This window comes from Bombina bombina, chromosome 1 (genome assembly GCF_027579735.1).
Source record: "Bombina bombina isolate aBomBom1 chromosome 1, aBomBom1.pri, whole genome shotgun sequence".
NCBI classification, from domain to species: domain Eukaryota; kingdom Metazoa; phylum Chordata; class Amphibia; order Anura; family Bombinatoridae; genus Bombina; species Bombina bombina.
This window is the reverse complement of record NC_069499.1, coordinates 987,901,099-987,927,538: the sequence shown is the minus strand read 5'-3', so window position 1 is coordinate 987,927,538 and position 26,440 is coordinate 987,901,099. Positions and strand designations below refer to the sequence as shown.

Here is a 26,440-nt window from a genome sequence, read left to right as displayed (position 1 = left end):
ATCTGGACCTGTACCTACACCTCACCCTTTTTTAATTAATGTAGCTCTGGCGCCTCTTATGGCTTTTGCAGAGTAGTGCGCAGCGGAGCTGCTGTATCCGGATACTCCCCACTCACCTGTGGACAGAGCACTGCTGGTCCACTTCCGCGCCGTAGTCGCTCTCACCGCCGGTCTAATGGGAGCGATGGCATTAATGGGGCCCCAGGAAACTCCGGACCCTGCCCAGAAGCCGGGCTAATAGGCCCAGGCGAAACCGAGGGCGCAACGGCCTGGGGAATCACGGCCGCAGACAGGGCCCTAAATAGGCCCACGACCACAGCCCCTGCCTCCTGGGAAAGCATGGAGGATGTTAAGGCCCCAACTCCTGCCTCTAGTGCCCTCTCTAAGCTCGGGTGCCTGGCACTTCCTCCCTATGTCCCTTTGCCCCCACTATTGGTTGTATGCTCGGGCCTGGTGCCACAGTGGAAGAGGGAGTGGGATTGAGAGTTGGAGTAGGTGTAGGGTGGATACAGAGGATACAGGCCTGTCTATCGTGGGAGTTTGTGGAACGAAATCCTCATCCTCTTCCTCCTGTCGCCCCTTAGGTACAGAACTGCGATGAGGAGCTGCAGCCTCGTCCCTGTAACGTTTGGGCAATGCTGTAGTCCTCTTGACTCGATCCATCACTGTTGAGAAGTATGGTGAGCTTGAAAACCTTCAAGTGAAACTTTCTCTGTTGAAAATCCCAGGAAGAAGAGGCCGGATCCTTCTAGACCTAGCCTTATAACTGGTAAGTCAGAGCCCTCCCCTCATTTTGCAACAATGTTGCCATCACACACACATAACCAGGGATTTTCACTACCAATAAATTGCACAGGCCCTTACGTTTCAGGAGACTTTTCTACCTTACACTCCCATTACAGTAGAAAGTATAAGAATATTTTGATGAACTGTCATCTATGAATCTGTTGCATTTTACAGAAGAGACTGAATTTACATTGGACATTTTAAACTTAAAAATGCTGGTGGGAGTGGTCAATACTCATGTTACCTGCTTACTTGATTGTAATGCTGCAAAGTGTACCAGGGTTTTGTTTTTTTTAAATGTTGCTAACTATGTACTCCCACACCCAAATTGTGTGCCTGTTATTATATCAAAATGAAATAATCAATGTAATGTCACAATGAAATGTGCATGACAAAGTGTGCCAAGATTAAACATGCTAGAAAAAATGTGCCAATGTTTAAAATGTGAAAAAATGTTTTGATAGTGAAATGTGTTGGATAACGTGCCAAAGTGGAATAAACCTAGTATGTATAGAATGGAGCACTGTGTTAGATAAAGTAAAACACAGTGATTTGTGACCTGTAAAGAAAGCACAGAAAACAAATGTGCCTGCTATTACGTGGAAAAAATAATCAATAAGAGCATATTCTCAGCTATCCAACTACACCTGTGTCTAGGGAAGTAGGATTTAAGGTTTGGCACTTACCGGTACATTTTTAAGGATAGTTTTAATGCATGGCACCTTTCCACTCTGTATTCTTCAAATGTGTTATTCATTAATTGTACTACAAATAGTTTTGTTTTTTTGTGGCGGTACTCACCGGTACTGAGTACCACCACCTCTGCCACCTCATATCAGGTAATATTTATTATTTAATTTAAATATGCTAGTTTTCACAAAATAAAATAACTTTGTCCCTTTGCTTTTCTCAAATTGAGCACAATATATTATTTAATAAGTATAAGTATATTTTTTTAATATAAAAAAAGCACTGACTACAAATATATAATACAAACAGAAAGAGAAGCAGTCTGCCAGGAACAAACAACATCTCTGAGTCTTGTTCAGTAGCTTATTTTTGCCAAATTGTACTTTTCACAGAGGAAGACTTTCCTGAAGTACCCTTGCCCAGTGTGCTTAGAGCAGAGCTTTCCAAACTTTTCATGTTGGTGACACACTTTTTAGACCTACATCATTTCGCGACACGGTAATTCAGTTTTACTAGCAAACAGGAGCTTAAACTAACTTGTTTTAAGAGATATGGACACATACATAAATGATATAATAACAAAATGTATTTACAAGTAACAGTAAGTATGTGCAAGAATTAAAAAAGTTTAATATCACTAATAGCTACTTACTATTTTAATGGGATGTATGAGGTCGATGGGATGAACAGTTTCGGAATATTTGGTGGAATATTAGATAAAGACACTCGCATTTCATCATCAAGCATTTTTAAGCTTCCACTTCCTATCCATATATCAAGAACAGGAGCAGCAATGCACTACTGGGAGCTAGTTGCAAAAAAATCCCACTGACTTCTGCTCAGCGTTTAAGCTGCCACCCTCAGAGCTCTGTGAGTCCGACTGACTACTGCCCGGGCTGCAAACACACTGCTGTCCCACTCACTGGCTACACGTGCAGTCACAAGCCAATGTGTCGCCAATGGTAATACTTTCAGTTCCCACTGAGCTGTGCCAATTGGTTAAGATGATCTGTGACCCACTAGGTATCAATCACGTGTCAAGCATGTGATATCTGTGTAGCAGGCAGGTGGAAAGTCAGAAACCAAAAAACTATTTAAAAAAAAATAATTAAATTTAAAAAAATTTGTGCTGAAGCAGGGACACACCTACACACTGCTGCCGACACACTAGTGTGTCCCGACACACAGTTTGGAAAGCACTGGCTTAGAGGAATATGGCTGCACCTCACTGACGAGGCACACAGAAGGCCGAAACGATCATGTGGGGTTGTCATGTTCCTTGTTCATAGGAGAATTGCCTGGTATTTCGGGGCTGGACTGATCATACTCGGCGGGATCAGACTGATATACTTCAGGAAAGTTTATCTCTGTGAAAAGCACAACTGGGCTAAAAGAGGCTGTTGCTAGGTGGTAACTTACCATAGAACAAGCTACTGAGCTGTTGTTCGTTCCCGGTGAGCGCATCTCTCTGTGTATACAAATATATTATTCCTGGTTGTTTAGGAGTGCATTACACCTTCATGCATCCCTGGTATCCAGTTGTGTGAACTATATGAGACACATAAGAAATATATTTTTGGGATGGGGTAATGGGTTCAGGGGAAGGTATCAGATTTCTAAGGCCTAGGGCAGCACAATACTTAAAATTCACCAGTATGTAAAATAAAGTACGCCATAATGTCATGTGCCATGTAAATTAACTGTGTCACAGTAAAAGTGTGTAGCAGGGTGACATTTCTCAAGTTTCATATGTCAAATAAAATTAGTCAAGACTTGGAAACCTGATTTACATTTAAAAGGACAGAATTATTATGAACATGTTATTGTTACTGAAAAGTTGGAAAAATAGAGAACACATTTAAAGAGATATTCTAACCAAAACTGAAATTAACTTCAGTATATTGTACTTTTACATATAAGATTTTTTTCAGTATACTCGGATTAACAAAAATGCTACTAGTAAAAGCTATCACTGTTTTAAATTAGATGTTTTACTGTCCATGTGGATGTGAAACATATCTAAATATGCTTTATACACCAATATTTTAAACATTGAGGGCTAGATTACAAGTGGAGTGCAAAATTATCACGCACACGCAAATTGGCAAATTCGCCTTTTTTGCGGGAGCGAGATAATTAACCAACCATTACAAGTGGCTGGTTATTGCTACCGTGAGCTTGGGGTAGCAATTAGTGCTCAACCAGTTAACCAGAGATCAGATATTTTTTTTATTTAATGCATTCAAAATAGAGGGCATTATAGTTTTCAATTAAAAAATGTAGCTTTTTTTTAATTAAAAACAACCTCACTAGGCAGTTTTTGGGGTCTAAAGTTGGTGGGAGCGTGGTGCTAGAAAAAAAACGTACTAAAAAGTGCCTTTCCATTGCGGTCATTGAGAACTGTGTGTTCCCATAGATTGCAATTTGAATATATATGTATATGCTTCTATACATATATATTTATGTGTTAATATGTGTATACACGCATACTAACACATAAATATATGTATTTATTCATATACATATAGGGCTAGATTACAAGTGGAGCATGGTAATTAATCAGCCATTACAAGTGGCTGGTTATTGCTACCACGAGCTTGCGGGAGCAATTATCGCTTATAAAATTACCCAGAGATCAGATATCTGGTTAAATTTATAAATCTGCCCAAAATGCCCCCAAAATACAGTCTAGTGTAGTTTATTAAAAAATATAGATGGCAGCATCTTTATTTTTTAATAAAATTACTGCACTAGGCAGTAATTTAGGGTTAAAGTTGGTGAGAGTAGGGTGTTAGAAAAAAAAAGCACTGAAATATGCCTTCACATTGCGGTCTATGGGAACTGTGTGTTCCCAGCAAATATATATTTATATATGCTTATATATGTCGTCTCTGAGGGCATCAGAATGAGGATCCCATAGGCAGATAGCCCAACTCTTCCTGAAGTTCAGGGAGTCTCCCTGATTGTAATAGTGCATCCCTGATGCCAGCAAATGGAATGCAATCTCCCTGAAACTCCAAGTACCATGATCCAATGTGGCCCAAATCCGGAAAATTGTTTCTTTAAGGAATGCCTTTAGTTGCTGGGACATTATAGAACCCTCAAAGCATGCACCAGTAACCAAAAATCCCCCACTGATTCTAATAAAATAAACCACAAATACTACCTTATATACTGCACGTAATGAATCTTCGTATTCTAAAATATTTAAGCATTCAACAAGCGTACGATCACTGGAAAATAGGTTTGTTGTATGTGGTTTAGCAATAAAGCTACTTTTTTTTAAATGTGACTTTAGTGGGAAGCTACTTTAATGATAAGTCTCTATCTTATTTGGGGTTTCAAGGTGTCCAATATATAACTGGGGGGGCAGCGCAGTAGCGGGTGAAGCCACCTCCCTGAAATTAGTTTTTGCAGGTTGGGATGTCTGCATAGGAGCCTTTAAAATCGCTCTTGTGAGCGCAATGCTTCCCAGCGTGCGCGTGTATTACACAGTGAAGCGCAAATATAGCTTTCATTAAAGTGATATTTAGTTCTTCACTTGTAATCTGGCCCATATATTTAAAAAAATGTTGCCCTCCGCTACGCTTCTTACCCCCTTTGCTGCATAATGTTCTGATGCCGTCTCTGACGTCATCAGAACGAGGCTTCTATAGGAGCCTATGAGAACACGCTTCCTAGCAATGCGAACGTGACCTCGCGTTTGCATTGTGATTGACTTGTAATACCAGTGCTGGTATTACAAAGTGGAGCGCTAATATCGCTTGCATGTAAAAAATATTTAGCGCTCCACTTGTAAAATAGCCCTGTGTCTACTGAGAGAGCTAGCGGCATCTTGTTTTGTGTTGGCGATGACTCAATTTACAAGATACAAGCCACTTCTAATTCTCTGAGCAGTTACACTAATGTATCATATTTAGATATGCTTTAAAGCACATGCGCAGTAAAATCTCACACTAAAAACAGTGATAGCTTTTGCTTGCAAGCATATTGCAAAAAATGTTTCTATTCAATTTCAAAAGTGAAATTACATTACTTACTCATATTAAAAGCGAGGTTGCATTGTGTTATATAATCATCAGTTTGTGGCAAGAAAATAATAATAATTATAAATAAATGTTAATAATTACCCTTAGCAAGTTTACATGTAGAATGTGATCATTCTAGCACACTGTCACCCTCAGTTGGCACATAATAAATAATAAGTGAGATTCTCCAGCACGCTACTATTGTACCTGCCTGCTGTTAGTCAGATGGTGTCGGCAGTATAAAGGTTAAGTAGAACGTAGGCGGTGCTTGAGTAAGGGAGGCGTGACCAGACGTAGACCCCGCCCGCCTAATTAGCCTGTCTGGCGACGTCACTGACGGTCAGCTGGTTGAATGTTTACAGCTGGAGGCGAATAGATCCCAAATACTGAGCTTACAGAACCCGGTATCTAAATCGAGTCCGGTATCGGATACAGCAAAAGAGCAGCAACAGGGAAAAGAAGGATATCAGAATTAGAGTAAGCTCTGCAAAGGCAACATGGCTGTATGGAGTTAAAAAGAGTGTGTTTACAAACGGGGGAATAGACTTTGGGTAACATGATCGGGCCTAGAGGCGGAGTAATGAGTGGGGTTTAGTTCGGGTAACAAGCTGATCGCGTTGGAGAGCGGAGGGTTGGAATGGGGCGGAGGTAAAATCCAGGGTCTAGACGCAGGGTAGTCTGATAGGGTGTAAGAATGATTACTAAGGTGTCTAGAAATGACATCACGGTTGTCTAATTGCAGGTTATAGGAGCTACGGCTGGGAGCTGGCGTTATTAGTGGAGTAGGGCAATAGGCGAGGGTTGCAAGTTAGAGACAGACTAGTGGGTCTGGGACCTGTTTAGATGGGGAACAAGGGGTGATGCAGGATGTAGCTGTTGGGATTATTGGTGGCCTCAGTAGAGGAAGGGACCATAAGTAATATTAGGGGCCAATCTAAAGAATGTGCTAGGTGAGGAGTTATGAGAAAAGAGTTTAGTAATAGACAGCTGCTGTTTTTTTTTTTTATTGGGGCTTAAAGGGCCATGATACCCACATATTTTTTCTTTCATGATTTAGAAAGAGAATGCATTTTAAAACATCTTTCTAATTTACTTCTATTATCTAATTTGTTTTATTCTCTTGATATTCTTTGCTGAAAAGCATATCTAGATATGCTCAGTAGCTGCTGATTGGTTGCTACACATAGAAGCCTCATGTGATTGGCTCACCCATGTGCATTGCTTTTTCTTCAAATAAGGATATCTCAAAACTGAAGCAAAATACATAATAGAAGTAAATTGTAATGTTGTTTAAATCTGTATGTTCTATATGAATCATGAAAGAAAGATTTTGGGTTTAGTGGCCCTTTAACTTGGCAGTGTCCTAGGCTGGATTTGTGCTCCATGATTTGTAAAAAATGTTTTGTATATTGGTTGTGTAAATAATATATAACAATCCATAACATATTTATTTTTATAGTTCTACTGTTTTTTTGTTCAGTTATTTAACAGCAATGTGGGATGTGGCTTACAAACAGAACCATAAAGCCAAGAACACTTTGTATTTTCCACATGCACTATACTGACAGGCTGACAAAAAAAGCATGACAGCAGGACAGATTCCCACCAACCCTTTATTTCCTTATAATATTTGTGTACCATTTTTGAGCTTTTTAGTTCTCAAAATTTCAGTTCTTAAAATTAGATTTTGTCAGTTTACAGTGAAGCACCGTTTAAAAGCTTGAACTGTTTTGTAATTCTACAGCCATGGGAGGAGCAGTGAGTGCTGGTGAGGACAACGATGAGCTAATTGACAACCTGAAGGAAGCACAGTATATTCGTACAGAAGTGGTGGAACAAGCGTTTCGAGCCATTGATCGTGCAGACTATTACCTTGATGAATTTAAGGATAATGCATACAAAGACTTGGCATGGAAACATGGTAACATCCACCTGTCTGCCCCCTGTATATATTCAGAGGTGATGGAAGCCCTGGATCTTCACCCTGGATTGTCCTTCCTCAACCTGGGCAGTGGCACTGGTTATCTCAGCACAATGGTTGGACTCCTCTTGGGTGAGCGTTAACCGATGTCAAGTTATGTGCTGTAAAGGAATAGTAAACACCAAACATGTTATTGTTTTAAAAGATAGATAATCCCTTTTATTTACCATTCCCAAGTTTTGCATAACCAACACTGTTATAGAAATATAATTTATCTCTGTAATTTTCTTGTATCTAAGCTTCTGCAGACTACCTCCTAATCTTTTGACAGACTTACATTTCAGTCAATTAGTGCTGTGACTAATTAAACCTTTTCAACGCCACAATAGAGGTGTGGGTGTGAAGGGGTTAATAGCACACAGCTCTGTTTCCCTTAAAGGGACACTGAACCCAAACATTTTCTTTTGTGATTCAGATAGAGCATACAATTTTAAGCAACTTTCTAATTTACTCCTATTATCAATGTTTCTTCGTTCTCTTGCTATCTTTATATAAAAAAGAAGGCATCTAAGCTTTTTTCTTGGTTCAGAACTCTGGACAGCAGTGTTTGATTGGTGAATGAATTTATCCACCAATCAGCAAGGACAACCTAGGTTGTTCACCAAAAATGGGCCGGCATCTAAACTTACATTCTTGCATTCAAATAAAGATACCAAGAGAATAAGGAACATTTGATAATAGGAGTAAATTACAAAGTTGCTTAAAATTTCATGCTCTATCTGAATCACAAAACAAAAAAAATTTGGGTTCAGCGTCCCTTTAACCTTGTAACTCTACAAAAGGACCTTTTTAAAAAGGGACACCACATTAACCCCCAAATCCTGTCCACACCACCCTTCTTAACAATTTCTGCCACCACCAAAACTTCTAAATAACATGGGATGTTTTTGAAACCCAATAACTCACACAATTAACATAACCTTTAACCTTGTCTCAACAAGAGTGTGAATTCAGATATTAGAGCCAAAGACAGATTGAGATTTTCTATGTGTTTAATAACAAAAATATCGATACAGGATACACTGTGCCAACTTATAAAAACATTCCAAAAACATACATGTGCAAGTTTACAGTAATTTAAAATGAAAAGGGGCATGAAATAATACACATTCTCTAAGCTTTTTTACCAAATTCCATGATGTTGGCTGTTTGAGTCCCAGGGAGTTCTACCCCAGCCTCTCTGTTACATTAAGTTAAAAACAGCTCTTCCTTTGTCTTGTCAAAGTACCCGCCTTTGTGATAATTTACGACGAGTTAGCCAATGCAACAAGTCTTAGCTCCCACTATCAGTCTCCAAGAGGAGGGGGGTCTTGAAACTTCCTACATTCCTAGACACCCGTTTTCACAAAGAACATTTCACATTAAACTTGTGACGGGCTAAGGAGGGGGGTCTTAGCTTACAGCATTGCTGAAAACCGATATCACACAAATAACAAGCAGTTCCCATTAACCCTTTCCAGGCTGAGACCACAATACTAGCTCTGCTGGGTAGCCAATCCAGGAATTGTATAATGGCAAGTGCTGTCTCTTAAATGACTTTACATGCGTCAGCACAATGTTATCTATATGAAACACATGAGCTAACTCCCTCTAGCTGTCAACTGTCAAATGCATTAAGATGAGAGGCGGCATTCAAGGGCTTAGAAATTAGCATATGAGCCTACCTAGGTTTATCTTGTAGGAGTAAATTAGAAAGTTGATTAAAATTAATGCCTAGAGACTCCTCATACCTTGCATGTCCATCTAGCTCACTTCTCTTATATTTCTCACTCCCCAAACTATGATTTTGCTGTATATATTTAAAGGGACATAAAAGTTCAAAAGGCAAATGCTCTAATATGTATGTTAGAGCATTGTGTTATTGCATCACTGTTTAAACAGAACTGTGTTGAATCCCTGCAAATATCCCCCAATTACCCCCAAAATAAAGCGCATTGTAGGTTTTTATTGAAATAAAAAATGCTACTTTTTTTTTCATAAAAACCTACAATATGCTTTATGAAAACAAACTGCATAAAGCAGTTTTTAGGGGTTAATGTTGGCAGGTGTGGGGTGTTAGAAGAAAACCGGCACTGAAAAGTCCCTTTTTATTGTGGTCTATGGGGAACTGTGTGTTCCCTGTAAATATATGCTGTATGTATATCCTTATATACATATATATGTGTTAATATGTGTATATACACATAAACCCATAAATATATATTAAACAATTGCTGCACATCGCTGTGCGACTTACCCCCTCTCACGGCATGAGAACTAGGCTCCCATTGGAGACTATGGAAGGGCTCTCTTTCTTGAGCGCAATGCTTCTGTGCAATTTTTGCATTGCACCTAACTTGTAATACCAGCGCACATTTGCGTGTGCTGGTATTACTAAGTGGAGCGCAAATATCGCTTTCGCGAAAATGATATTTTACGCTACACTTGTAATCTAGCCCATAGTACGCTCTAAAACAACAATTCACTACTGGGAGCTTGATGGACACATTTCAGTTCTTTTGACAGACTTGCATTTTAGCCAATCAGAGCTAACTCCATGGTAAATTCACGTGCATTAACGCAATGTTTTCTATATGAAACACGTGAACTAATGCCCTCTAGTGGTGAAAAACTATCAACATGAATTTAGATAAGAGGTGGCCTTCAAGGTCTAAGAAATTAGCATATGAACCTCCTAGGTTTAGTTTTCAACTAAGAATACCAAGAAATCAAAGCAAAATTGGTGATAAAAGTAAACTGTAAAGTTGTTTAAAATTACATACATTACATGAATCATGAGGTTTTTTTTTTGGACTTGACTGTCCCTTTAATGTGTTTTCAGTGGTTTGTTATACCAGCAACAGAGTATAAAATGTAAAAGAACTTGCTTCTTTGTTTATTTTTGTATATGAAATAGTTTGTCCTTTTCACCACAATCCATTAAAATGTGTCAGCACTGATTGGCTAAACTGCAAGTCTGTCAAAGGAACTGAAATAAGGGGGCAGTTTGCAGAGGCTTAGATACAAGGTAATTACAGAGGTAAAACGTGTATTATTATAACTGTGTTGGTTATGCAAAACTGGAATGGGTAATAAAAGGATTATCTTTCTTTTTAAACAACAACAATTTTGGTGTTGACTGTCACTTTTTAAGTATAGAAACTTTTGTTATAGATGGGGATGCAACAGGCAAGACCAGCCATTACAAATGCAAATATAAGGGTAAATTAGCTATTTGTAAACAATTGAATACACTCCAGCAGGTAGTTTGATCATTGGGAACAAAAGAAATGGAGAAGCATTAAGGATAAACTGTCCCCTTAAATAAATGGTACCAAGAAAAGTAATTTTGATCATTTAAGTGAATTTAAGTCTTAAAATTACATTATCTATCTGAAAATTTAATTTTCAATTACATGTCCCTTTAAAAGACTGAACATCTAGGTTACCATTTTACCTTTCCAGTAGGGTTACCACCCTAGCTTATATTTTACGGACATATCCTGCATTTTTAAAATTCAGGTCAATGTAGAAAATCAAGAATAAATATACAAATAAAGGTCCTGTCATGGTGAAACTTGTGTGCTGTAATCTAACACATATTATTTAAATCAAGTCCTAGAAGCTTTGGTTTCCGTGTTATGCCAATTATTTATGTATGCTGATGAGCATGACCAATATTTTTTTTTTTCCAAGAAAGGTGACAGGATTTTATCTTTTTATTTTTTTTTAACTTAATTTGTGCAGGGTCTATTACTTCCTGTCACAGTCCGACAAGGGAACTGTGGTCTCTACAGGAAGGCAAAGGAGTAGCTTAACCTTTTGAAGTGGTTGCTAGGAGACTCCTACAATCGCTTCAGTCACTTTTTTTTTCTCATGCTCAGTAGAAGACATATGCTGCAAAAATCATATGACAGTAGAACTTCTGTAATGTCAGCTCCTTTATCCCACTAAAGGCAGTGGCTACACTAAGAAGTGCTTATTTTGCAGGAAAACAAGTAAGTTGTGGCTGTTTTTATTACAATCTATTTATTTTTATGTTTACTTTCCCTTAACCTTTTTTTTTAACTTAAAGATCACTGTTTCATATTCCTTTTTAAGATGGGTTAACTTTTCAGAGGCTTTTTTGGAAATGTATGTATAATGCAAAAATGCTTTGAAACCTATTTAAAATGTTCCACTTTTGCATTTCAAATATAATATTTAGGTTATTTTAACTTAAAGGAACAGTAAATAAATACTTTTTACTTTTCTGTTGTAGCAGTGTATAAGGCTTGTTTATCACTACAATAAACAAAATATTTGCTAAGTTGATATTTAACACCCCGTGGGTGCCTGTCTAATTATAATACCTGTCCATGAAGCATTTTTTCTTTAATAATTATGACACTTGTTTCATTTCTTCAGATTCATTACAGATTGTGCTGTAAGACTTGTCTTCCAGTACAGCTGTTTGAGAAGCGATAATTTTTTTTTTTTTTTTTTTTATTTTTTTTTTATAAAGCTTGTCCAGTCAACTTTTAGCTTACCATTTTGCATACAAAAATAATATAAAATGTTTGTGGGTAACAAAAAACGTTGCACTATTTTTTCATTGTCTATTTTGCCTTTTTTTGTGTGTATTAACTCTGAAAATCGTTGGTGTTACAATTTCCCAGCCTTTCTGTAAATGAGCGCTGACACATTGAAACCTAGGTTTCCCCTGATCTCTCTTTTGCTGTGGTTTGTTGGGGAACAGATCTAAAACTGGCAATAGTGTCCAATCACTGAACTGTGCAAACAATAGCTGAGCGGAAAGCCTTTAAGTCACTTTAACATAATATTCCACAAATCCATTTGCATAATATTTAAACAATTCGCAAAATTAAACATACATTTGTATGTATGGGTGTGTGTGTGTGTGATATATATATATATATATATATATATATATATATATATAACACACTTCTCACTTATCATTGCTTTGAATAAATTCTAGATACAATTATGTAATTTCCCTTTAACATAGATGATTACTGCTCTTTCACATATACAATGGGGACCTTTCTGCCTATAAATGCTAAATGAGAACTCCACCCTCAGAGGATGGACAAAAAATTAACTTCACATACTCCAAAACTTTTTTTTAATTTAAATAAATGGCCTTCCTTGTTCACTTTATTAGTCACCTTCAGGCAATAGAAGACACGCTCCATTTAAATTTAAACCTTTGAGTCTTTTCTTTGAAAAGGCTGAAAAAGAGTCAGGATTGTGTAATATTAAAGGGACATTAAACCCCAAATTGTTCTTTCTTGATTTAGCTAGAGCATGCATTTAAAAAAAAAAAAAAAAAACTTTCAAATGTATTTCTCTTATCTAATTTGCTTCATTCTTTTGGTATTCTTTGTTGAAAAAGCAGCAATGCACTTGGGATTGGACCAGTCAACACATTAGATTTGCATAATCAACAAATGCAAGATAACAAGACATTGCAATAACACTTAGTCTGAACTTCAAATGAGTAGTAGATTTTTTTTTATAACAAATTTCAAAGTTATGTATATTTCCACTCCCCTTGTACCATGTGATAGCAATCAGCCAATAACAAATGTATATACGTATAGTCTGTGAATTCTTGCACATGCTCAGTAGGATCTGGTGACTCAAAAAGTGTAAATATAAAAGAATGTGCACATTTTTTTTAATGGAAGTAAATTGGAAAGTTGTTTAAAATTACATGCTGTATCTGAATCATGAAAATTTAATTTAACCTGAGTGTCCCTTTAACGCATTGGGTGAGCCAATAACACAAGGCCTATATGTGCAGCCACCAATCATCAGCTCATGTGGCTACCTACATGTCAATTTCAACCAGGGATACCAGGACAACACTGCAAATTAGATCATAGAAGTAAACTGGAAAGTTGTTTAAAATCACATGCTCTCTCTGAGTCATGAAAGAAAAAAATGTTGGTTTCATGTCCCTTTAAGAGGTCTAAAATTCCTTCAAAAGCACATTTAGGTAATGCCCTGAGCTGTCTGTTTGCTTCAACCTCCTAGATTGGTACTTAGTTATTGACCAGGAGCCAAGAGGAAGAGACAATCATTTGTTTTTGTTTGTTCCTTTTTTTTTTATAAAGTTATATTGAAGAAATAAAGTTGTAGGGGTTAAAGACTGTTCCTATCCAATCTTTACTGCTGAGTTTTAGGGAAAGTTAGTAGTGAGCGGATAAACAATGTTACAGTGCTCAGTTCCCTATTTAATGGTGCCAGTAACAGTAAATAAGGGCTAAATACAGTGATGTATTTAAAGCAAAGATGACTCTGAGACGTTAATTCAATTAGTTGTTTAAATGTTCAAGAAATAAGTGTAAAGTTTTAGTTTCTATAGGGGAAGATTTATCAATGGTGTTGCACCCAAAAAAATGTGAAGGTGGCTGTGCGCATGATGAAATTTTGGTTAAAAGGAAACAAAATGTTTCTTTTGTGCTTCAGACAGAACACACACTTTCATTCTAGTATCTAATGCTCTTGCAAATGGATAACATTCTTGCAAAACTGTAGCCATGTAGTGCTCCAGAAATGTGCACACTCCTGAGCTTGCATCCCAGCTTTTCAACAAAATTTGAGGACAAAGAAAATGTTATTAGAAGTAAATTTAGATTGTTGTTTCAAATTGTATGCTCTATCTGAATCCTGAAAGAACAAAATTGGGTTTCATTTCCCTTTTTTAAGGTTCTATCTGTATTGAGTCAGCAAATATATTATGCCCGTTTTATAAAAGGGACAGTCTACACCTTGGTTGCCTCTGTCTTACCTTAGATTAAGCTTCAAATAGTTTCTGAACCCCTTTTTATAAAAAAGTTATTTTACAATGAATATTGTTTCTGGCCACTTTGAAATGGCCACCAAACTCTGCCCACTGACATCATTATCCGAGCTGCATATGGCCTCCAATCCCAGAAGCCTCACCAGTTGAATTCAGCAGAGTGCCCAAATGTAGCTCAGATCAGGTCATCAGTGGGCAGAAACCATATTCCTTTTTAAAATGACTTTTTTTTTTTTTTTTTTACTGTTCCTGCTGCATGATATAGAAAAGGGTGCAGGAGGCTGTTTGCAAATTAAAGTGATGGTAAACTTTAAATAAGCAAATGCCATAAATGTAATCTTTGCCATTTAAAAAAAAGTATGTGTACCCTTTTATTTTTTTAAATCCATATCTGAAAGGGTTAAATTAGTGCATATAGTAATGTTTCTATTACAAAGTTATGCTGGCCCACATGAATCAACTTTTTGCTAAGAGGTGACGTATTCACCTCTTAGCCAATAGCGTGCGGAAAATCTGGCTTGGCACCCATGGGAGCCGGATTTACCACACGGCTATTGGCTAAGAGGTGAAAACGTTACCTCTTAGCACACTTTTTTTTTTTTTTTTTTTTTTTTTTTTTTTTTAGTCGTGGGCTGCTGTAGAAGCTAAGAATGTTGATCGATTGAAACAAAGGAGCTTTCTACATGAAGTATCTTATACGTCATGAAGGAAAGTCCCCTTTATTTGTTTCAATAGTCAATCCTAGTTTGTTTGTAAAATGCTAGGATTGACTTTCACTTTAACATGACTAAGGTGTAGACTGTCCCTCTTAAGGGCACCATTTTTATTTGTTAATTAAGCATTGCTAATAAGCTTATATGTTTTAGGTAGCTGGTTTTGGTGTATATATTTGAATGACTTCTGAATGCAGCATCAGCAAACAACATAACCAACATCAGAATATTTTCCATAATACAAGCTGTGAAGTCTTGGAATTAAATTCTTAAAGGGACACTGAACCCAAATTTTTTTCTTTTGTGATTCAGATAGACCATGCAATTTTAAGCAACTTTCTAATTTACTCCTATTATCAATTTTTCTTTGTTCTTGCTATCTTTATTTGAAAAAGAAGGCATCTAATATATTTTTTGGTTCAGCACTCGGGACAGCACTTGTTTATTGGTGGGTGAATTTATCCACCAATCGGCAAGAACAACTCAGGTTGTTCACCAATAATGGGCCAGCATCTAAACTTATATTCTTGCATTTCAAATAAAGATACCAAGAGAACGAAGAAAAATTGATAATAGGAGTAAATTAGAAAGTTGCTTAAAGGGACAGTCTAGGGCAAAATAAACTTTCATGATTCAGGTAGAGCATGTAATTTTTAAACAATTTTCTAATTTACTTTTATCACCAATTTTGCTCTGTTCTCTTGGTATTCTTAGTTGAAAGCTTAACCTAGGAGGTTCATATGCTAATTTCTTAGACCTTGAAGGCCACCTCCTTTTCAGAATGCATTTTAACAGTTTTTCACCACTAGAGGGTGTTAGTTTACGTATTTTATATAGATAACACTGTGCTCGTGCACGTGAAGTTATCTGGGAGCAGGCACTGATTGGCTAAACTGCAGGTCTGTCAAAAGAACTGAAATAAAGGTGCAGTTTGCAGAGGCTTAGATACAAGATAATTACAGAGGTTAAAAGTATATTATTATAACTGTGTTGGTTATGCAAAACTAGGGAATGGGTAATAAAGGGATTATCTATCTTTTAAAACAATAAAAATTCTGGTGTAGACTGTCCCTTTAAAATTGCATGCTCTATATGAATCGCAAAAGAAAAAATTTGGGTTCAGTGTCCCTTTAAAAAAGGTACAGCTCAGTCAACTTTGCCTTAAATCAGTCTTGCCACCAAGCCAAATATGAGATGGAAATATTACTTTTGTGAGCAAAAGAGGGCGTATTATGATATTTTCAATGTGCAATTTGTTAGTAGCACAAATTATTCTCCATTAAATCCAATGCAGATGGTAGGCAATATACGTGCTAAAAGCAACACAGTGCTAACAAACTTCCTTTCTGTCCTTTTTTTGGGGCTGAAATAATAGTGCAGGAGATTAGCAATGCAAAGAGGGACACTGTGTGTCTCTCTCGCTCTCTCTCTCGCTCTCTCTCTCGCGCTCACTCTCGCACTCTCTCTCTGCATCAGGTTGCAGTGGTAGCGTGCGTTGGTGGTGTGGGAGGGTCAGGAGGGAGGCATGTGGATGGCCCATCGCTGGGGTGGGGCAGGAGTGGGCGGGACTGCTACACTGTGACTGGGCGTTTATTGGTGAGAGGGAAGGATCCACTGTACTACAGAAAATGTTATTGGAGCGAGGCCCTACTAATCGATCGCTAAGAGGTTGGGAGGGTGAGAGTGGTGCTGCATTACAGAAAATTTTAGGGACATAAAACAAGTTGGGATAGAGACAAAATATAATATGTACTTTACCTGTAAATTTATTCTGCAGTGCCTCACCATTAACCCTTTCTTTTTATTTTCTGAATTGTAAAGCCACACACACTTCCTTCTATGGCTGTATCTATATTTATTGTTTTGGTAGAATGCAAAAATGCATAGCGATAATCTGCTAGAAGCTGTAAACTTGGTTGAAATTCAATGCCTGTGTCTAAACACTGATAAGGGTGGGTGGAGTTGGCTGCTCCAGGCAGTTTAGCTATGTAATTTATTTTGCTTATTTTTGAAAATTATTCTAAAATATTTGCCAACAATTTTTTAATGCAAACTATTTTTAATTAATTAGCCCTTTTAGGATATGCACAGATCTCAACCTGTTTTATGTCCCTTTTTATAAAATATATATCTTAAAACTGGGTACTGGCAGACAGCTGTCATTACCTAAGATGGCGGACACTAGTTAGAGGGGGGAGGGTTAGAGAACTGTATGGGAGGGATCAGTGAGGTTGGAGGCTAAGGGGGATTCTACATTGCAGAAAATAAAATCCAAAAAAGAAATTGCCTTAACTTCTTAATCTTCCTAAGATGGTGGTGACCATTGGGGGTTGAAGGGGGGGGGGGGGAGAGCTGTTTTAAAGGGATCAGGTAGGAATGGGGGGTAGGTGGTGTCAGCTGGGAGGGTAATCTCTACACTACAGATAAACTTAAAGGGACATTATACACTCATTTTTTTCTTTGAATAAATGTTTTGTAGATGATCTATTTATATAGCCCATAAAGTTTTTTTTTTTTTTAAATAAATGTATAATTTTTCTTATTTTTAAATAGCATTGCTCTGATTTTCAGACTCCTAACCAAGCCCCAAAGTTTTATGTGAATACTGTCAGCTAACTTCTCCAGCTTGCTCCTGTTTGTGTAAAGGGTCTTTTCATATGTAAAAGAAGGGGGAGGGGGGAGTATCTTATTTGCCACTTGCAGTGGGCTTTCCAGCTACCTTTTCAACAGAGCCAAACTGACAGCTTATAAGTAAGTTTTTAAACAGTTTTATACTGGATTTTTATATCAGTATCTGTGCATCGTATTCTTTATAGTATTGTCTATTACATGCAGTTATATAAAAATGAGTGTATACTGTCCCTTTAAAGGCACAGTATACTATACAATTGTTTTTCCCTTTAATGTGTTTCCAATTACTTTTTATACCAGCTGCAGAGTATAAAATGTATGAGAATTGCTTTTTTAAGCCTTATTTGTGTATATGAATTTGCTGATTTTTTGTTTTGAAGCCACAATCTAATAAAATGGGTTGAGCTTGTAGGTATAATCGTATCTCATTACTTTATCACATTGTGTACACATACATGCTTCTTTATCTTATATCTGTCCATAAACCGATCACCAATACTTGGAGAGAACAATGGAAAATTAACATTTTATTACCTTATTTCTTCTATAACCCACTGGGAGTGTGATCATTGGGATCAAATTAAAAGGTAGACATTTTTTGAGTAAACTGTCCTTTTAACTTTAGCTACCAGATTAACCCATTTACTGCCTGCAATTTTAGAAGTATTGTGCGCAGCTGCAATTAGCAGCCTTATAATTATGAAAGTGCAATTGCAAAGTCATGTATGTCTGCTATTTCTGAACAAAGGGGATCCCAGAGAAGCTTTTACAACCATACCTGTTATAACTGCATACATGTTTTGTAAACCCCAAAGTTTGTAGTAAAAAAAAAAATAAAAAAAAAAATAAAAAAAAAAAAAATGATCACATTATGCGGTGAAGTGGTGGCATGAAATATACCAAATTGGGCCTAGATCAATTACTAAGGTGACTTTTTTAATTTATTTTTTTTACATTTTTTATTTTCTTAAATTTTTTTTTTTTTTTCTAGATCCCAAGACTTACAGGTTAGGCGATTACCTTTCCAACGGTGGGTCTTGGGGGTCTGTAGCTGCTTAGATGCCTGAGATATATGCGTCTAAACAGCATGCCATGTACATTTTTAATGAAGTTGCACGGTGACGTCATTGCGCGTGATGTCACCACGCAAAACGTGAAGTCCCGGCTATGCCTGTCACTATACAGGCACGATTGCCGGGGTAGGAGCGGGTGGGAGACCCTAGATCTCCCTCAAGGTGGGAGAGTGCTAGCGACGGCTCTGAGTCGTTAGCACCAGAGCGGGAAACTCTGCGATGGCTCAGAGCCATCGTTTGTACTCAAGGGGTTAATAGGTAAATTAAAGGGACATTGAACCCAATTTTTTTTTTTCTTTCAAGATTCAGATAGAGCATGCAATTTTAAGCAACTTTCTAATTTACTCATTTTTTTTTTTTCTCTTGCTTTCTTTATTTGAAAAAGAAGGCATCTAAGCTAAGAAGTCAGACAATTTTTGGTTCAGACCCTGGACAGCACTTGTTTATTGGTCTGTGAATATATCCACCAATCGGCAAGAACAACCCAGGTTGTTCACAGAAAATGGGCCGGCATCTAAACTTCAAATAAAGATACCAAGGGAATGAAGAAAATTTGATAATAGAGCATGCAATTTTAAGCAACTTTCTAATTTTACTCCTATCTGAATCACGAAAGAAAAACATTTGGGTTCAGTGTCCCTTTAAAAAAAACAAAGGCTCTATTTCTGTTTTTAATTGGAGTGATAGCTAAAAATGCTCTTGTCTTTTTGTGCAAGCTTTTCGCTTAAATTCCCTGTCCTTAAGGGGTTAAACATTTTGTTGAAGATTTAATTTATCGGTTTAAAACTGCATCTAATACCTCTCCTGCTATGATCACATATTGCTGACTAATATCTACTGACAACATTCCCATTTATCTGCTCTGTCACTGTTGGCTTTTTTTTTTTTTTCGCCACCACAATTTTTTGGCACTTGTCACTCTTATTTTTCAGTTTTCTCATTACGTTATCAATCTCTTGCAGTCATATTATTTTCTAAATTACTGCTGGAAGGAGGGATTTTTGTTTTTTTTCTGTAAATTAATAACAAATATACATATTTCCTCCTAATGAACAGCAAAGCTTGGAACACTTCTTTCTCATTCTTAAAATGTCTTCAGTAACCATTTGAAACAAAATAAAGTCAACTTGAACTTGCATCCAATCGTATACATTGTATGACTGATCTCATGTTCATTCTTAAATCCTTTATAAACCATATGAGAGGTTATAGAGCAGGGAAGTATGGTGCATGCTGCTGTGGTCAGGGGGGGTGGGGGGATTTTGAGTTAATTTGACTACATTTATATATTACATTTTGCTATGATTTTGAAGTTCCTTAAATGCAGCTTTTATTTATAGGGCCCTTTGGTGTTAACCACGGTGTGGAACTTCATGCAGATGTGATAGAATATGCAAAACAAAAGCTGGATCAGTTTGTCCGCACCAGCGACGGCTTTGACAGGTAAGTGTGTGTGACTTAAACCACAGGGATGTGACTGTGGTTATTGAGGGGACATAACTTTTGTACTCACCTTGCACACTAACCATGGGATTCAACATTTATGTAAGAATGCAAACATTTATGTAAATAATTAAAGTGATCTAGAACCCAAAATATTTATTTCTTCTACAAGATACGAGTCCACGGATTTCATCCTTGTGGGATATTATCCTCCTGCTAACAGGAAGTGGCAAAGAGCACAACAGCAGAGCTGTGTGTATATATAGCTCCTCCCTTCCCCTCCACCCCCAGTCATGCTCTTTACCTGTGTTATACTAGGAAGAGGTAAAGTGAGGTGTTAGTTTTAGTTTCGTCAATCAAGAAGTTTTTAATTTTAAATGGTACCGGTGAGTAATATTTTCCTCAGGGGGATATGGAAGAAGATTTCTGCCCTGAGGTTGATGATCTTAGTAGCTGTAACTAAGATCCATGTTAGTTCCCACAGAGCTTCTGAAGGTAATACAAGAGACATCTTCAGTGTGGAGAACGGTTTCATGCTACAAGCAGCATTGAGGTATGTGCAGCCCTTTATTTCTGAGGAGACTTGATATATCAGGACTGGCTGGCATTTATTTCCCTGCAAGGGAATGGGGTAAGTAGTAGACCTGTTAAACAAAGGGGTGTTACTGGGAGACCTATGTTTTATTTTTTCTGTTGACATATTGGGCAATCATTATAATGGGCTTTGGCATTATATGAGACACTGGGAGAGGCAGGAACTGTTTATCGGCTTTTGTTGTTGCACTAAATAACCGGTTTGTCAATACTGGTGTGTTGTTTGGGGTTTAAATGTTCAACTTAGTTTTTGCTTAGAACCGCTTCACCATGCGGTTGTTTTAGGCCTACTTGAGCATCGGCATGATGGGCGGGGCTTAATTTTGCACGCTCAGATGCGCACTTCCTTCTGGCTGAGAAGCAGCAAGCATTAACTCCGGTTGATCCTAGACAGTGGTTCTCTTATCCGTATCGTTGGAGAGTCATTTTAAAGTACCCTGGGGGCAGGTAGGCGCCACAGCAGAGCTGTGGAGAGGTGCAGGGGGTATTTTTTGTAAAATTTTACATTTTTGTGATTTAAGTTCCTTTTTAGAGGTTAATTTCTCCCCTTACTCTTGGGGTGCAATAATTTTTGGAGCCATTAATGAGCTACAGTTAATTTTTATAGCAAATTAACGTTTTTGAAGCATTTTTTGAAAAATTGTGCGCTTTTTTTTTATTTCTTAAAGGCGCAGTACACGTTTCTCAATTTGTTTAAAGCAATAAATAAAGTGTTTAACAACTTTTGTGGTTATTACTAGTCTGTTCAACATGTCTGAAATTAAGGAATATGTGTTTAGAAGATATTGTGGAACCCCCTCTTACATTGTGTACCTCTTGTACTTATAGGGCCTTACATTGTAAAAAGCATATTTTAGGTCAAGAAAGTGTGCCTAAGGATGATTCTCAGTCTGAAGAGAATCAGTATATGCCATCCAATTCTCCCCAAGTGTCACAACCTTTAACGCACACAAGCAACGCCAAGTACCTCTAGTGCGTCTAATTCCTTTACTCTGCAGGATATGGCTGCAGTTATGTCAACTACCCTTACAGAGGTATTATCTAAGTTACCAGTGTTACAGGGTAAACGCAGTAGGTCAGGTATTAATGTGAATACTGAATCCTCTGATGCTTTATTGGCTATTTTCGATGTACCTTCACAGTGCTCTGAGTTGGAGGTCAGGGAATTGCTTTCAGACTCAGGGAATGTGTTACCTCAGACAGATTCGGACGTTATGTCCTTTAAATTTAAGCTTGAACACCTCCGCCTGTTACTTCGGGAGGTTTTAGCGACTCTGGATGATTGTGACGCTATTGTGATACCACCAGAGAAATTGTGTAAGATGGACAAATATCTAGAGGTGCCTACTTACACTGATATTTTTTTCCGGTTCCTAAAAGAATTTCGGAAATTATAAAAAAGGAATGGGATAGACCAGGTATACCGTTTTCTCCCCCTCCTCATTTTAAGAAAATGTTTCCCATATCAGACACCATTCGGGACTCGTGGCAAACGGTTCCTAAGGTGGAGGGAGCTATATCTACCCTGGCTAAGCGTACAACTATACCCATTGAGGACAGTTGTGCTTTCAAAGACCCTATGGATAAAAAGTTAGAGGGTCTTCTAAAGAAATTATTTATTCATCAGGGTTTCCTGTTACAACCTACAGCTTGCATTGTTCCAGTAACTACTGCAGCAGCTTTTTGGTTTGAGGCTCTAGAAGAGTCTCTGAAGGTTGAGACTCCATTAGATGACATTTTGGATAGAATTAAGGCTCTCAAGCTAGCTAATTCTTTTATTACTGATGCCGCTTTTCAAATTGCTAAATTAGCGGCAAACAATGCAGGATTTGCTATTTTACCGCGTAGAGCGTTATGGCTCAAATCTTGGTCTGCTGATGGGTCATCAAAAACTAAACTTTTAGCTATTCCCTTTAAAGGCAAGACCTTTAAAGATGAGGGGTAAACAAAATAATTTTCGTTCCTTTTTGAAATTTTAAAGGACGACCCTCTGCTTCCTCTTCCTCCACAAAGCAGGAAGGGAATTTTGCTCAATCTAAGTCAGTCTGGAGACCCAACCAGGCTTGGAATAAAGGTACACAATCCAAGAAGCCTGCTGCTGCTACAAAGACAGCATGAAGGGGCGGCCCCCGATCCGGGACCGGATCTAGTAGGGGGCAGACTCTTTCTTTGCTCAGGCAAGAGATGTTCATGACCCCTGGGCGCTGGAAATCGTGACCCACGGGTATCAACTCAAATTCAAGGATTTTCTCCCAAGAGGGAGATTTCATATTTCACGATTATCTGTAGACCAGATTAAAAGAGGCGTTCTTACGCTGTCTAAAAGACCTTTACCATTGGAGTAATTTATCCCATTCCAAAACTGGAACAGGGACAGGGGTTTTACTCAAATTTTTTCGTGGTTCCCAAAGAGGGAACTTTCAGACCCGTTTTTAGATCTCAAGTTTCTCAGAGTCCCATCGTTCAAGATGGAGACTATACGAATAATCTTACCAATGATCCAGGAGGGTCAATATATGACCTCTGAGACTCGGTAGACATGAGAATATTTCTAACGCAAATGGGGCAGACCGTAACTGGATCTGATGGCATCTCGTCAGAATGCCAAGCTTCCACGTTACGGATCCAGGTCAAGGGATCCCCAGGCTGAACTGATAGATGCCTTGGCAGTGCCTTGGTCGTTCAGCCTAGCTTATGTGTTTCCACCGTTTCCTCTCCTTCCACGCGTGATTGCTCGAATCAAACAGGAGAGAGCTTCAGTAATCCTGATAGTGCCTGCGTGGCCACGCAGGACTTGGTATGCAGATTTAGTGGACATGTCCTCTCTGCCACTGTGGAAACTTCCTTTGAGACAGGACCTTCTCATTAAAGGTCCTTTCCAACATACAAATCTAATTTCTCTGCAGCTGACTGCTTGGAGATTGAACGCTTGATTCTATCTAAGCGAGGATTCTCTGATTCGGTCATTGATACTTTGATACAGGCTCGAAAGCCTGTCACTAGAAAAATCTATCATAAGATATGGCGTAAATATCTTTATTGGTGTGAATCCAAGGGTTACTCATGGAGTAAAATTAGGATTCCCAGGATTCTGTCTTTTATGCAAGAAGGATTGGAGAAAGGGTTATCGGCAAGTTCCTTAAAGGGACAAATTTCTGCTTTGTCAATTTTGCTTCTCAAATGTTTGGCAGATGTGCCAGATGTTCAGTCTTTTTGTCAAGCTCTAACTAGAATTAAGCCTGTATTTAGACCAATTACTCCTCCCTGGAGTTTGAATTTAGTTCTTCGAGTTCTTCAAGGGGTTCTGTTTGAACCCAATGCAATCCATAGATATTAAATTGTTATCTTGGAAAGTTTCTGAGCTTTCAGCGTTACAATGTGATTCGCCTTATCTTATATTTCATTCTGATAAGGTGGTTTTACGTACCAAACCTGGATTTCTTCCTAAGGTTGTTTCAAATAAGAATATTAATCAGGAAATTGTTGTTCCTTCCTTGTGTCCTAATCCTTCTAAGAAGGAGCGTCTGTTACATAACCTGGACGTGGTCCGTGCCTTGAAGTTTTACTTGCAGGCGACTAAGGATTTCCGTCAATCGTCTTCATTATTCATTGTTTATTCTGGAAAGTGTAGGGGTCAGAAAGCTACGGCTACCTCTTTCTTTTTGGCTGAGGAGTATCATCCGCCTGGCATATGAGACTGCTGGACAGCAGCCTCCTGAAAGAATTATGACTCATTCTACTAGGGCTGTGGCTTCCACATGGGCCTTTAAAAACGATGCTTCTGTTGAACAGATTTGTAAGGCTGCGACTTGATCGTCCCTTCATACTTTTTCCAAATTTGATACTTTTGCTTCTTCTGAGGCTGTTTTTGGGAGAAAAGTTCTTCAAGCAGTGGTGCCTTCCGTTTAGGTCTCTGTCTTGTCCCTCCCTTTCATCCGTGTCCTGTAGCTTTGGTATTGTATCCCACAAGTAAGGATAAAATCCGTGGACTTGTATCTTGTAGAAGAAAAGGAAATTTATGCTTGCCTGATAAATTGATTTCTTCTACAATACGACGAGTCCACGGCCCTCCCAGTCATTTTTAAGACAGATTATATTTTGTTTTATTTTTACAACTTCAGTCACCTCTGCACCTTTTAGCTTTTCCTTTCTCTTCCTAAACCTTCGGTCGAATGACTGGGGGTGGAGGGGAAGGGAGGAGCTATATATACAGCTCTGCTGTGGTGCTCTTTGCCACTTCCTGTTAGCAGGAGGATAATATCCCACAAGTAAGGATGAAATCCGTGGACTCGTCGTATCGTAGAAGAAATACATTTATCAGGCAAGCATACATTTCCTTTTTTATGAATCGGAGCATGCAGTTTTAAACTACTTTCCTATTTACTTCTATTGTCTAATCTGCTTTGTTCTTTGTTTTGTTTGCCATCCTTTATTGAAAAAAAATACCTAAGTTGATTAAGGAGCATCAAAGCACTGCTGAGAACTAGTTGCTGATTGGTGGCTGCACATATGTCTCTTGTCATTGGTTTACCAGATGTGTTCAGCTGGCTCCCAGTAGTGCACTGCTGCTTCTTTAACAATGGATACCAAAAGAACAGAGCAAATTTGATAGTTGAGGAATTGGAAAGTTGTTTAAAATGTATATGATTTATCTGAATTATGAAAAAAAAAAATCTGTTCCTTTAATGGACTGGTGACATTTTTACACATGCCCATATCGCCCAGCCCTATTGCTAAGCATACATTATTAGTTCCACTTTTTCCTGGGGCCACAAAAACAATGGCACATATTGTTGGTTCTTCACTTTATGGGGGCCACCAAAGTGCAGGGGTGCCAGTTGGCCTTATATATTGTAGAGGATGCATGAGGTACCACATGGGTGTGTATTAGAACATTACAGCATCACTTACATATGTTGCCATTCAATAATTTGTAAACTCTGTTACTTCACTGCTGCATTCTTAGGTAGGCTCAGGAGCAGAAATGCACTACTGGGAGCTCTTGTCATTGGCTCACCTGATGTGGGCAGCTAGGTCCTTAAAGTGCATTAAAGCAGCTATTTTTAACCCCTTTTGTAGAGGTGAAACTTGTTGTTGTTGCATTATTCCTTAACTATATCCAACACTTGAATATTATGATTTTGCACTTTCATGTATTTTGTTTCCCTCCTTTTTCTTGCAGATTTGAGTTCTGTGAGCCTTGCTTTATTGCTGGTAACTGTTTAGATATTTCTCTGGACTCCTCCTCTTATGACAGAGTGTACTGTGGGGCGGGGGTGCAAAAAGAACATGAAGAATACATGAAAAACCTTCTGAAAGTTGGCGGTATCCTAGTCATGCCGTTAGAGGAAAAGGTAACCTAAGTTGCAGGTGGTCCTATTTTACTTGTTCCCTGGGGCCCAGCATCCTCCTTCAAGGGACATGAAACATCATTTTTTTTATTTCATCATTCCGATGGAGCATTCCAATTCATTTCTATTATCTGATTTATGTTATTCTCTTTGTATCAATTTGTTGAAAGTATACCTAGGTAGACTAAGAAGCTGCTAATTGGTGGCAGCACATATATGCCTCTTGTCATTGGCTTTCAACTAGCTTTCTCTAGTGCATTACTGCTCCTTCAACAAAGGATACCAAGAGAATGAAGTAAATTAGACAATTTAAATTGTATGATCTAGCTGGGAAAAGAAATATGGATCTCATCTCCCTTG

At 38.0% G+C, this 26,440-nt stretch overlaps 1 protein-coding gene across 1 annotated transcript in view; it reads left to right on the top strand.

Annotated features, from left to right (window-relative positions):
• The first annotated feature begins 5,817 nt into the window (after positions 1-5,817).
• PCMTD2 (protein-L-isoaspartate (D-aspartate) O-methyltransferase domain containing 2) overlaps positions 5,818-26,440 on the top strand; it is a 32,426-nt gene continuing 11,803 nt past the window's right edge. Inside the window, exons 1-4 of the mRNA XM_053709938.1 lie at positions 5,818-5,981; positions 7,249-7,557; positions 20,033-20,135; positions 25,912-26,083. Of these exons, the coding sequence (XP_053565913.1) occupies positions 7,251-7,557; positions 20,033-20,135; positions 25,912-26,083 (582 nt within the window). The 5' untranslated portion in view covers positions 5,818-5,981; positions 7,249-7,250. The remainder of the gene's footprint in view (positions 5,982-7,248; positions 7,558-20,032; positions 20,136-25,911; positions 26,084-26,440) is intronic.